The sequence below is a fragment of the Anguilla anguilla genome, chromosome 16 (genome assembly GCF_013347855.1).
Source record: "Anguilla anguilla isolate fAngAng1 chromosome 16, fAngAng1.pri, whole genome shotgun sequence".
Lineage (NCBI taxonomy): Eukaryota > Metazoa > Chordata > Actinopteri > Anguilliformes > Anguillidae > Anguilla > Anguilla anguilla.
In genome coordinates, this window is record NC_049216.1 from 25,642,558 (window position 1) to 25,653,557 (window position 11,000).

General features: G+C 41.0%; 1 protein-coding gene across 3 annotated transcripts; it reads left to right on the top strand.

Annotated features, from left to right (window-relative positions):
* Nucleotides 1–222: 222 nt before the first annotated feature.
* Nucleotides 223–9,313, top strand: LOC118215842 (neuronal acetylcholine receptor subunit alpha-3-like). 3 transcript variants are annotated; one of them, XM_035396857.1, is made up of 6 exons: nucleotides 223–466; nucleotides 1,488–1,627; nucleotides 3,764–3,808; nucleotides 5,621–5,730; nucleotides 6,805–7,921; nucleotides 8,252–9,313. In XM_035396857.1, exons 1-6 carry the CDS (start codon nucleotides 406–408, stop codon nucleotides 8,378–8,380), a joined length of 1,602 nt encoding a protein of 533 aa, XP_035252748.1. In that variant the 5' UTR covers nucleotides 223–405; the 3' UTR covers nucleotides 8,381–9,313. The 3 variants fall into 3 exon arrangements, with proteins under 3 accessions (XP_035252748.1, XP_035252750.1, XP_035252749.1); XM_035396859.1 differs by having other exon boundaries at nucleotides 6,810–7,921; XM_035396858.1 differs by having other exon boundaries at nucleotides 1,491–1,627.
* The last annotated feature ends 1,687 nt before the right edge of the window (nucleotides 9,314–11,000 follow it).

The following is an 11,000-nucleotide window of genomic DNA, read 5'->3' on the forward strand; positions in this document are numbered from 1 at the left end:
GCCTACATATGCGTAGTGGCCATCGATCTTGAAAGATGAAACAACAAACAATCAAGTCTATAACAGCTGATCAAAAAGTAAAAAAAAAAAAAAAACAATATCCATGTTGTGTTCATCATCAATTTGTCATACAAAAACATTTCAGCATTAAATATCCCCGTTCGTGTAATTGCCTTGCGGTTCGACTTCGCGTCAGAGTCCGGGAAGTCAGTCCCCCCTCCTCCGTGATTGACTGCCCTGGTCTCTTTCCATCCATATCTTCAGGCTCTCCCTCCGGTGCTCTCAGTGTGTTTCCTAGCGTTGTCTTTCCGCCACTCTCTCGCAGTTTTCCATTCTCCTGTTCTATTCTGGTGTCAAAACGGACTTACAATTCACTGCTGAGAACGGAATTCATCGGATGGTACAATGAAACCCATGAGTCGAATGGTTTTGGAGATTTGTGCATTTCTTCTTTCCATTTTATCTGGTAAGTAGAGTTCATATAGGTTTGCTACTAAATAAATAATTCTGAATGCTTCCCAACACTTAGAAAGCAAACAACCTGACACAGCGTTCTGTATTTCATCCCAACAATGATTATGCAGATGCGATGACGCTGATTATTATGGAGGTGGTGGCGGTAACAATACTAGGTACTGTTGCTACTACTACTACTACTACTACTAAAACAAATAATAATAATTATATACATATATTTTTAAAATTAACAAAATAATAATAACAACAACAGCGATTTTAGTGAATCACTTATTAATGGGAAAGTTGTAAAACGGTGTTTACAGGTTGTTTAAACAATGTATGGGGGGGGGGGGGGGGGGGGGGGGTTCAGTAGTTTTTCTATAGATGTATAGTGTAATACAGTAAGACTACTCTTCAGTTTAGTGTACAAAATATAACAGTTGAAACTCCTTTTTCTCCACATGCCTTTCTGAATGGACAAATTCATGTGTACAGTAAATTAAATTAAATGGAGTGCAGTATGCAGAATAATATAATGTAAGCCTATTGATTTAATATTTGTGTTTTAATTTACATATTATTTATTGCTAGATTTAGGAGATTTCCGTTTAGGAAAAGCATCTGCCTTTCCCTTTTTTCTTCTGAAACCAAATGAAAGGTAATGGGAAGCACTCCATGATAGTGCTATTAGGATAAGCTTCTTTAAAATCAATAGTCTTTATTTTTCCTGAGTCAAGGTACAGTATTTTATATTTTGTGCTATTTCATTACATTGTGTTTATCTCCTAAAAACTGAAAACCTGACAGCTGTACTCTGAATATAAGATTTAAAAAAAAAACTGTTGTAAGGTTTGTGAGGTCTGTATCAGACATTTCCCTGAGAACAAAGGGAGAGTAGCACAGAAGTACAGTGGCTTGTGGTGAAACCAATATTGAACAAGTTCAACTTGAATACTGATAAGAAAACTCTCAAATGAAACTAATCTCACGTGAGAATACTTATGAGGACACCACCTTTCTCCTTTCAGCAGGCACCTGCTCTGAAGCAGAGCACAGGCTGTTTTCAGGGATCTTCTCCAAGTACAACCAATACATCCGGCCGGTGGAGAATGTGTCTGACCCGGTCATAGTGCAGTTCGAGGTGTCCATGTCCCAGCTGGTGAAAGTGGTGAGTGTGGAGACTGAGATCGCCGGATCTCCCTTCCTTCCCCCTGCACATGGGTGCCTGTCCCTCCATTTCCCTGTCTTCCCCCCGATGCGTACGACTGCCACTTTGCTTTTGGACGGCGTTGTATTTTACAGATCACGGCTCCGACAAGGAGGAACAAATCATCCCATAAATAAACCATTGAGCAGAACGCTTCCCTCAGCCCGGTGCATTTCCTTAAACAGATGGGCGTTGATTGATTTACTACAACAGGGACGCTCCTGGTGAATGGGGAAGGCGTGCAGAAGGTTTTTATGTTACAAGAAGAGCTGAATCAGAGCATTCTGGATTGACCAAGCCCTGATTTCAGGGAAAGAGACACAGAAAGTCTGAATTCTGGCTGTAGGGCAGCACAAAATTCTTTATTCACGCTGGGTTAAATTAACTTGGTCCTTTAATGCAGGAAGCTTTGACATATTGAACTCACTAGATTAACTGAGATATGTTACTGTGTGTGTGTGTGTGGGTGTGTTATCTGACAAGAGAAGATGAAAGACACTAGGTCACTGGGTTTCCAGGACCCCCATCCATCACTACTCACAGATTGTTAATCTGTTGTTTTGACCAGTATTCAGAAGGTCGATTTCAGAACAGTAATATTGCTGTATCACATGACTCCTACTGCTCATGAGCGGTTAGCTTTAGAAGAGGTTACATGGAGATTCAGTTTTATGGGGAGTGGTATTAATACTGTCACAGATTCACCTAATCAACCTTCTCAAGTACTCTAGGGTTTTCCTCTTCAGTTATGGACTGTGTTAATGTGCACAATGCACAAGTTCATCTACAGGTTTTACTGCATATGAGAGAGAAAGCTTAGAGGCATTCTGTTCTGCATCTACAAGCTTGTATGTACTAGTAAGCATCAGTAAATATTTCTATTAGCTTCCAGAAGGAATACTGCTTCTTTGTTCATTGGGAAAGCCATCAACAGTGACATATATAGTCTGATTCCACACAGCATGCCCAGATATGCTCATAAAACGGTCTTTGATATTTCCTCCACACACTTAACCACCACATTCCAGTATGTGCCCTTCTTTGAGAGCTGTGATCCAGAGATGATCAGCATGATGTTTTCAACAATGACATAAATATTTATCACTTCTTCCAACCTCGGCTGCTCTGGAGAGGAAGTGACTCCCGTTTTGACCTATGGCAACTTGCGTACAGCAGCTCACTCTCCAAGCAGCTCTCTGCTTTGGACACTCCTTCCTGTGATCTAGCACATCTCAAAAATCCACAGTCACTCCTTTCTCATAGGATCAGGCTCAAGGATCATTTTATAACACACACGGCTGCCTCGATTTCTGCTCCAACCCTCCAATGAGGGCAGGGAAGACCGTCTTTGTCAGTGTTCAAGTTCCATCTGCAGGCCAGTATTATTCCTGCGTGAATCTAAACCTGGAGGATCTGCCCAGGGTTCCAGCGATGCATGGATGGAGTGGTTAATGCCATGCATTGGCATATGAGATCTCTTCAGTGTTGGCCACAGGCAGACAGACCTCCCCATGAACCCAGCTGTGCTGACAGGGCGCGCAGTGATGGAACTGCAGGCGCTTTGCGTCAGTAGCGGCAGGGCTCTCTCAGCATTACAATGCTCCCACATGCTGGGCCTGCAGCCTTGAATCTTGATGTGTGAGGTGGCAGTTACCTAATACCTCATACTGAAAATACTGTGCAAGTGGCAAGGCGGTGTGAATGACTAGCTTCCCACTGCAGGGAGGTGTGATACAAATTCAAAACTTGCCAGCAGTTGCCACATTCACTTGGAGAATCTTGGAGATCAAAGCAGCATGGTCACTGTCAGTAACATTCTTAGGGGGGTGCACCTTTTTAGAAATTCAAGGGTTCCTCAGAAGAGTGACAGCCTCCTTCCCAGCTGAGGTGAAAGATATAAGGACATTAAAGGAAATTATTGCTTCTGCTTTTAAACTAAAATATTAATGCTGATCCCAATCAGTGTATTTATAGCATACTGTTTGTCCATTGAACATGATTATTATTATTATTATTATTATTATTATTATTATTATTATTATTATTATTATTGTTATTATTAATATTGTTATTAGTATTATTATTATTTGTTTCCAGGATGAAGTCAATCAGATCATGGAGACCAACCTCTGGCTGAGACATGTAAGTTTTTCCCTCAGGCCGAAACGACCAGAAAAATTGATGGACCTTTAAAAAGGTACCTTACGGGCATAAAACTATCTAGTGTATTGTGCATTTATCTTAAAACACATTTTTAGGCTTTAATAATTCATAAGGACGATGCTTTTAACAGCATTGATCTCAGTGTTTGTCAAAAGTGCAATGTTGCAGTGAAAAACATGTATGTACATTTTGAATTCAATACTACAGGGTTAAAAACACAGCTTGCATAGTGTGCTTATAATATGGTGTTTCAAGCAATTATTATTTTTTTACTAATAAACCAGTTTGTTGCCCTCCTCCCTGCTTAATCCCCTGATATGATAAAACTCTACAATTTCAAACTGTAAATAAGCACCAATTAAACATCTGCAGAGAGCCAACCATTCAATGTGGAGAAACAACAGCAGTGTGAATTTAGTATTACCCAGCTGTTGCAAATTTGGCTTGCTTTAACCTGTTGCCACACACTTTTTGTATGTAAATTTCCCGTGCACAATTACCAAGAAGTATGATTAATGCACTGCTGCCTCCATAGCTTCAGTATAGTATGCATTTCTTGATACACTGCCACTTGCTGGTCAATTTAGGGAAAACAGAGGGAGCAAGAAGCAATCATAATCAAGGTAGATACAAACAAGAGAACCACCTTTTCCAGATTACAAATAATGATAGGCAAATAAAAGAAATGATAACTACAGAAAATATGAATAATTAGTTCATTACATATTACATTACAGGCATTTGGCAGACGCTCTTATCCAGAGCGACGTACAACAAAGTTCAAATAATTATACTATATTGCTTGTTAAGGAAAGTATAAGTCATCCTTCATTTGAGTTCTGACAAAATTCAATGACCTTATGTCTTCATGACATTCTTTTACATCAGTACTAAAGCATTGTGGATATGTGCTGGGACCAGTGCATTTACCTAATGAACATGTTAAATATTTTTCTGTGATCAAAAATCAGGGTAATTGCCCTCTGTTGCTTAATATAAGAGGAACAAAAAAGGTGCAGCTATGAGCTTACTCCCATCTGAAACTGGTCTCATCCAACTAATTGCATTCACTTAAAACAATGGAAGAGGCTGAAATTGTAACTTAAAATCAATGTTTGGTCTCACCGGACCCATTTTTGCCTTTCTTTTCCTGATTAACATGCAAATTTCTTCAATAATCCACAACCATTGGCAAGTAATGTTCTTTCTGTTAATCATTTCATGCAGCACATTTTTTTAATATAAAGAAATGTAGCCTACTGCTACAACAAACAAAAAAATATTTGGAACGGTTATTACACTTAGAAGTATTGATTATTCAGCTAATGAATTACTTGACTGGTAATAAAGGATAATAAAAGGAAAGCATTTGAGAGTACTGATCAGTTTAAAAACAAGGTTTCTGCCTTCTCTATTTTCTGCCCTGTTGTGAATATGTAACTGTGACTGATAGAGTGACCAGATATATTTCCCTGCCTCATGGTCACATCTAAATCAATTATGATGCACAGCACATCCTACTGATTTTTACATCCGTTTGGGTATTAAATGAAGGCTCAATTTATCTTCACCTTCTGGCTGCCCTTTGAAAGGACATTTTTGCATTATTTTTTAACTCTTTCCATTCTTAAAGCATATTCCTAAATATGTAAAGGATAGTTTGTGGCTTGAAGAATCTTTTAGTGATTCATTTTTTTCAAGTTGTTTCTGGAATTTACCTTGCGCCAACTTGTGCTGTCAGAAGTGGTGAAACAAAAGGCAATGTATGGAAAATGGTGCATTTCTCCCTAGATCTGGAATGACTACAAACTGCGATGGGATCCAAAAGAGTTTGGAGGAGTGGAGTTTATCCGAGTGCCTTCAAACAGAATCTGGAAACCAGACATTGTTCTGTACAACAAGTAAGTCTGTTGGGAGGCATATCTGCTGCTTATCTTATTGACCGATGCCACAGATCTCCATGTTCAGTGCTTACATTTCCAGTGATGCGTTGTTATTATAAAGACAGGAGTGATACAGCCAATCCTCAAAGATGAGATACTTCCAGTTTTACGGTTATGCTTTAGAGTCACAAGGAGATACGGTGGCAACATTTTAGCGCTGTCCATCACAGATAGGGACAGAGGTTTTCTCTTTTTCTCAATCATATATTTGCAGGTGAGAATAGCTTGGACCACTACAGCACACAAATCTATGGTGTGCATTTGGTTCCATTAACTCATAGCAGTGAGGAAAGGCAGTTAATAGGGTTTCTAGAGCATTTTTAAATTAAAATTTTCAGGATGAACATACTTCACAGGTTGTCAGGCAAATTGCTCCTATTTTTCATTCTCTTGACATTCCCCTGCACAGAGCAGAGCAGTGTAGTATAATGGTTTGGGAACTGGGCTTGTAACCTAAAGGTTGTTGGGTTGATTCCCGGGAAGGACAGTGCTGCTGTACCTTTAAACAAAGTATTTAACTTGCATTGCTTCCAGTTGTCCAGCTGTATAAATGGATACATTGCAAAAATGCAAAAGCTGCATAAGTTGCCCTGGGTAAGAGTATCTGCAAATGCCTGTAATGTAAATCTTTACACTACTCCTGTCTACTTTTACCTTCATGATTTGAGCAGAGCAAGGTGTGCTGAGAGGCAGTTGACAGGTTCTGTAGGTGTGACAGTTATTTGCATTTGGCTTGTCTGTGTCTCAACTGGCTTCATTCGGGTCAGCTGATATAGGTTATCTCTGGTGGCTCAACAGTTGGCTCCCCTAAACTAACACAGCGGCCCAATGCAAAAGCAGTCTTTCACTGGTCACATTACCTTTGGTTTAGTTACTCCTTGCAGATCAAAATTCATACCCTCGCTTGTGTTTAGGGTATAAGATGGTGATACATTCTAGTGGAGACAAATGCTATATTGTTCATGTTTTTATTGTACATGCATGAGAATTCACTCATCTGTTTTCCCTGACTGGTCTGTTCCTTTCTCATAGTGCAGTGGGGGACTTCCAGGTAGATGATAAGACCAAAGCCCTACTGCGCTACAATGGCGATGTGACCTGGATCCCGCCAGCCATTTTCAAGAGCTCCTGCAAAATTGATGTCACATACTTCCCCTTCGACTACCAGAACTGCACTATGAAGTTTGGCTCGTGGACCTACGACAAGGCTAAGATCGACCTGGTCCTGATTGGATCAACCATAAATCTCAAGGACTTCTGGGAAAGTGGCGAATGGGTGATCATCGACGCACCCGGGTACAAGCACGACATAAAGTACAACTGCTGTGAGGAGATCTACCCAGACATCACCTACTCCGTCTACATCCGCCGCTTGCCACTCTTCTACACCATCAACATGATCATCCCCTGCCTGCTCATCTCCTTCTTGACTGTACTGGTGTTCTACCTGCCCTCTGACTGTGGCGAGAAGGTCACCCTCTGCATCTCCGTGCTGCTCTCCCTGACTGTGTTCCTGCTGGTCATCACCGAGACCATCCCGTCCACCTCGCTGGTTATCCCGCTCATTGGCGAGTACTTGCTCTTCACCATGATCTTCGTCACGCTCTCCATCGTCATCACCGTCTTCGTGCTCAACGTGCACTACCGCACACCAAAGACGCACACCATGCCCCAGTGGGTAAGGAGCGTCTTCCTGGGGCTTCTCCCCAAGGTGATGTTCATGACCCGGCCTGTGAAGGACCCCCAGCGGCTCTCTGGCTCCACCCACTTCTCGCTACAACAGATCTCAACCCCGCCCACTACCGGCGCCCCGCAGTCTCACAAGCAGCAGGTCCTCGGCGCCGGCCACCAGCCACGGCAGCGGCTCTTCATCAGCACAGAGCTCTCCAACCTGAGCTCCTTTAATGGCGACCCGGCCAAGGGGAACTCCCCTTACCTGTGCCGGCTCCAGAGATCCACCAAGCTGCCAGTGGATGGGGGTGGGGGCAGCCTCGGGACGCTCACTGGAAGGGGGAGCCCCTGCTCCAGTTCAGAGTCTCTGAATGGGGGACCTCTGTCCCTGGCCGCCCTCTCGCCAGAGGTGAGGGAAGCCATAGAAAGTGTCAAATACATTGCTGAGAACATGAGGCTACAGAATGAAGCCAAGGAGGTAAGTGGAGAGGTCCCGAGCATTCATTAGTGTTCCCGGTTAATACATTCCACTAATATATAGAGGGGCAGGTCAAAATAAGATGACCATAACTGCAGCTTACCCTCTAACTGCCATGTCTGCAAAATAAATGCCAGTTAACACTTTTCCTGCTTTGATATCAAGAGAGTCAAGAGAGAGAGTCAAGAGTTATATGATACTCTTTGCTAATACATGTTATTAAGCATTTAAATAAATAAAACATTTCCTTAATAATAACTTTTTGTACTTAAATGCTCACACAAATAACCAATGAGCAAAGTGATCCTCTTTTTTGTTGCTTCATTTCAGGTGCAAGATGACTGGAAGTATGTTGCCATGGTGATCGACAGGATTTTCCTGTGGGTGTTTATACTGGTGTGCATTCTGGGAACTGCAGGTCTCTTCCTCCAGCCTCTTCTACTGGGAGAGGACATGTAACACTGTGCAACTACAGTAACATTCTGCAGCTGCTGTGGTCACCTCTATTTCTGGCCGGACTCAATCAAAAATCACACTGCTCCTTGACTAATTGGAAATTGTGTATTGAGAATGATTCGTCTCCCCCCAGTTTGTAGAGTGCACCATCGTCATTTAAAATCACTTGGAGAACAGCAGAGTGCACTTCAATAAAAAGACTACATTTATCAGAGGCAATCAAGGTTTCAATGTCACAAAATGGTATGTTCAGACAAGTTGCTGATTTTGGGTTTCTCAGTTTATAGTGTCCTACATGAGAGAGAAAAGGCAAGGGCTAGTTTCCTTCTACATTTTTTCATGCATATGTTCAATAGCTATATACAGTATTTTACTCCATGGTCACCAAGAGATGGAGGGACAACCACTGATTTCAGCCAGAAGTGAAGATTCAATAGCTAAGTTCAAACACACACACACACACACAAATGATCCGATATGAATCTAATTCAAAGCTTGAACAAATATAGCAACATAGTGAACATAATCTTGTTTGAAGGGCTCTTTTATAGACAACCTACACATTGTAAATACCTGTTATTAATTAAATACGTTATTTATTTTCATTCACTTTGCCATTAAATGTACTCTACAGCTGATCAGTTGAAATGTACCATTTCCAATTAATTTCTTTTTCCTCCTATATATGACCTTGTTTTGATTGTTAGTTATGGATGTATTTGTAACAAATAACAAATATTGATGTATATAAATCCACATGTATTTGATTTTTTTTCTCCTGGTTTAAAATACCGTGCATAATCTTGTAGAAGAAAAGGAGACAATCACTAAAAAAGTAATTAAAGTTGATATCAGTGGCAATAAATGACATTTCTTTCTCTGTTATATATATATACTGTATGGGTGTCAAATTGAAGGAAAAATCTGAATAAATGAGTGGAGAAACATAACAAATGGAGATGCTTCCATACAGGTGTACTGCATGATACAATTAAGCAAATAACATCCTATCATGCTTTGTGGCATAAAAATGCTGAGCAGGCCCAGTTGACCTCGGTTTTGGATCAAGATGGCGAGGGGACAATATCTAAGTGACTTTGAAAGAAGGTTCATTATTGGGGAACGAATGGCAAGAGCTTCAGTCAAAAAGACTGTTCAACTGGCTAGTGCTTAAATAGGAACAGTGACTAAAGTGACATCTGCATTTAGATAGATGGGAAAGACATTGGTAAATAGGTTTGGAAATTGTGGTCAAAAAAGCACATTCAATGACTGTGATGCTCGTGCATTAGTGTGATATGTAAGGAAAAACAGAAGGGCAAGTCTTCCTCAGGTTACTGAGAATGTCAATGCAGGACATAATCAGACTGTGTCGGCAAGTACAGTCCGTTGGAAACTACATAGAGTGGGATATTATAGTAGGGTTGCAGTGCATAAACCCCTCATTACAATGACAAATGCATATTTGAGAGTTCAGTGGTGCAAAAACCATAGGCACGGGTCTACAGAGAAGAGGAAAAATGTGATATAGTCAGAAGAGTCATCCTTCACCATATTCCCAACAACTGGGCGAGTGCATGTGTGGTGTACTCCAAGAGAACGGTACAGGCCTAAATGTTTGATGCCTACAGTGAGGGGGTCTGGCGGCTCTGTTATGCTGTGCGGGGCATTTTACCACTTGTCCCCTTAGAGGGAAGGGTCGCTGCAAATCAATACAAAGTTATTCTGATTGATCACCTCTATCCTATGATGAAACATTTCTATCCTGATGGGAGTGGTTTCTTCCAGCATGACAATGCCCTCATCCAAAGGACACGAGGGGTGACTGAATGGTTTGATGAATATGAAAATTATGTGAATCATATTCTATGGCCTTTGCAGTCACCAGATCTCAACCAAATTGAACACCTATGGGAGATTTTGGACCGATGTGTAAGACAGCACTCTTCACCACCATCATTAAAACACCAAATGAGGGAATATCTTTTGGAAGAACGTTGTTTCATCCCTCCAGTAGAGTTCCACAGATTTGCTGTCCTGGTGGGTCATGGTGGCCCAACACCTTACTTTGACACTTTATGTTGGTTTTTTCTGACTATCTGCACAAGACCAGGTATGTCCTATCCACTTTGTGGTGTCATTCTGCGCACTAAAAGATTTAATAAACCATCACTTGAAGGGAAAAGTGTCTGGGGTAGTGACTGATTCTCCTCTTCTGCCTTTCTGTTAAAGAGCAAGATATATTTTAGCTGATACAATGAGCCCCATCATAATTATCTGGAGCTCACTGTGTGGAGAAAAAAAATCATTATCGCACTAGCAAATCAATGTTGTTCATTTTAGGGAAATTGAATTTGGAGACTCTAAGTAGGATGCAGACATGATTAACAGCTGTGCTGAGAGACTGGGTCTCATGTTGTTATGTATTCACCCCCAGGGCTTCAGAGTATTGAATTAGAATCAATATCACAGGACTGCGTAGTGGAATGGGTGAGGATTTGCATTTTATATCACTTTTTCAAGCTTAGCACGAAGTTTGAGAGAGCATTTGATTGTTGTGTCATGTAAAACAGACAAACAAACACAATACTTTCTGACTGAAATCCTACTTTATGTTTCTGTT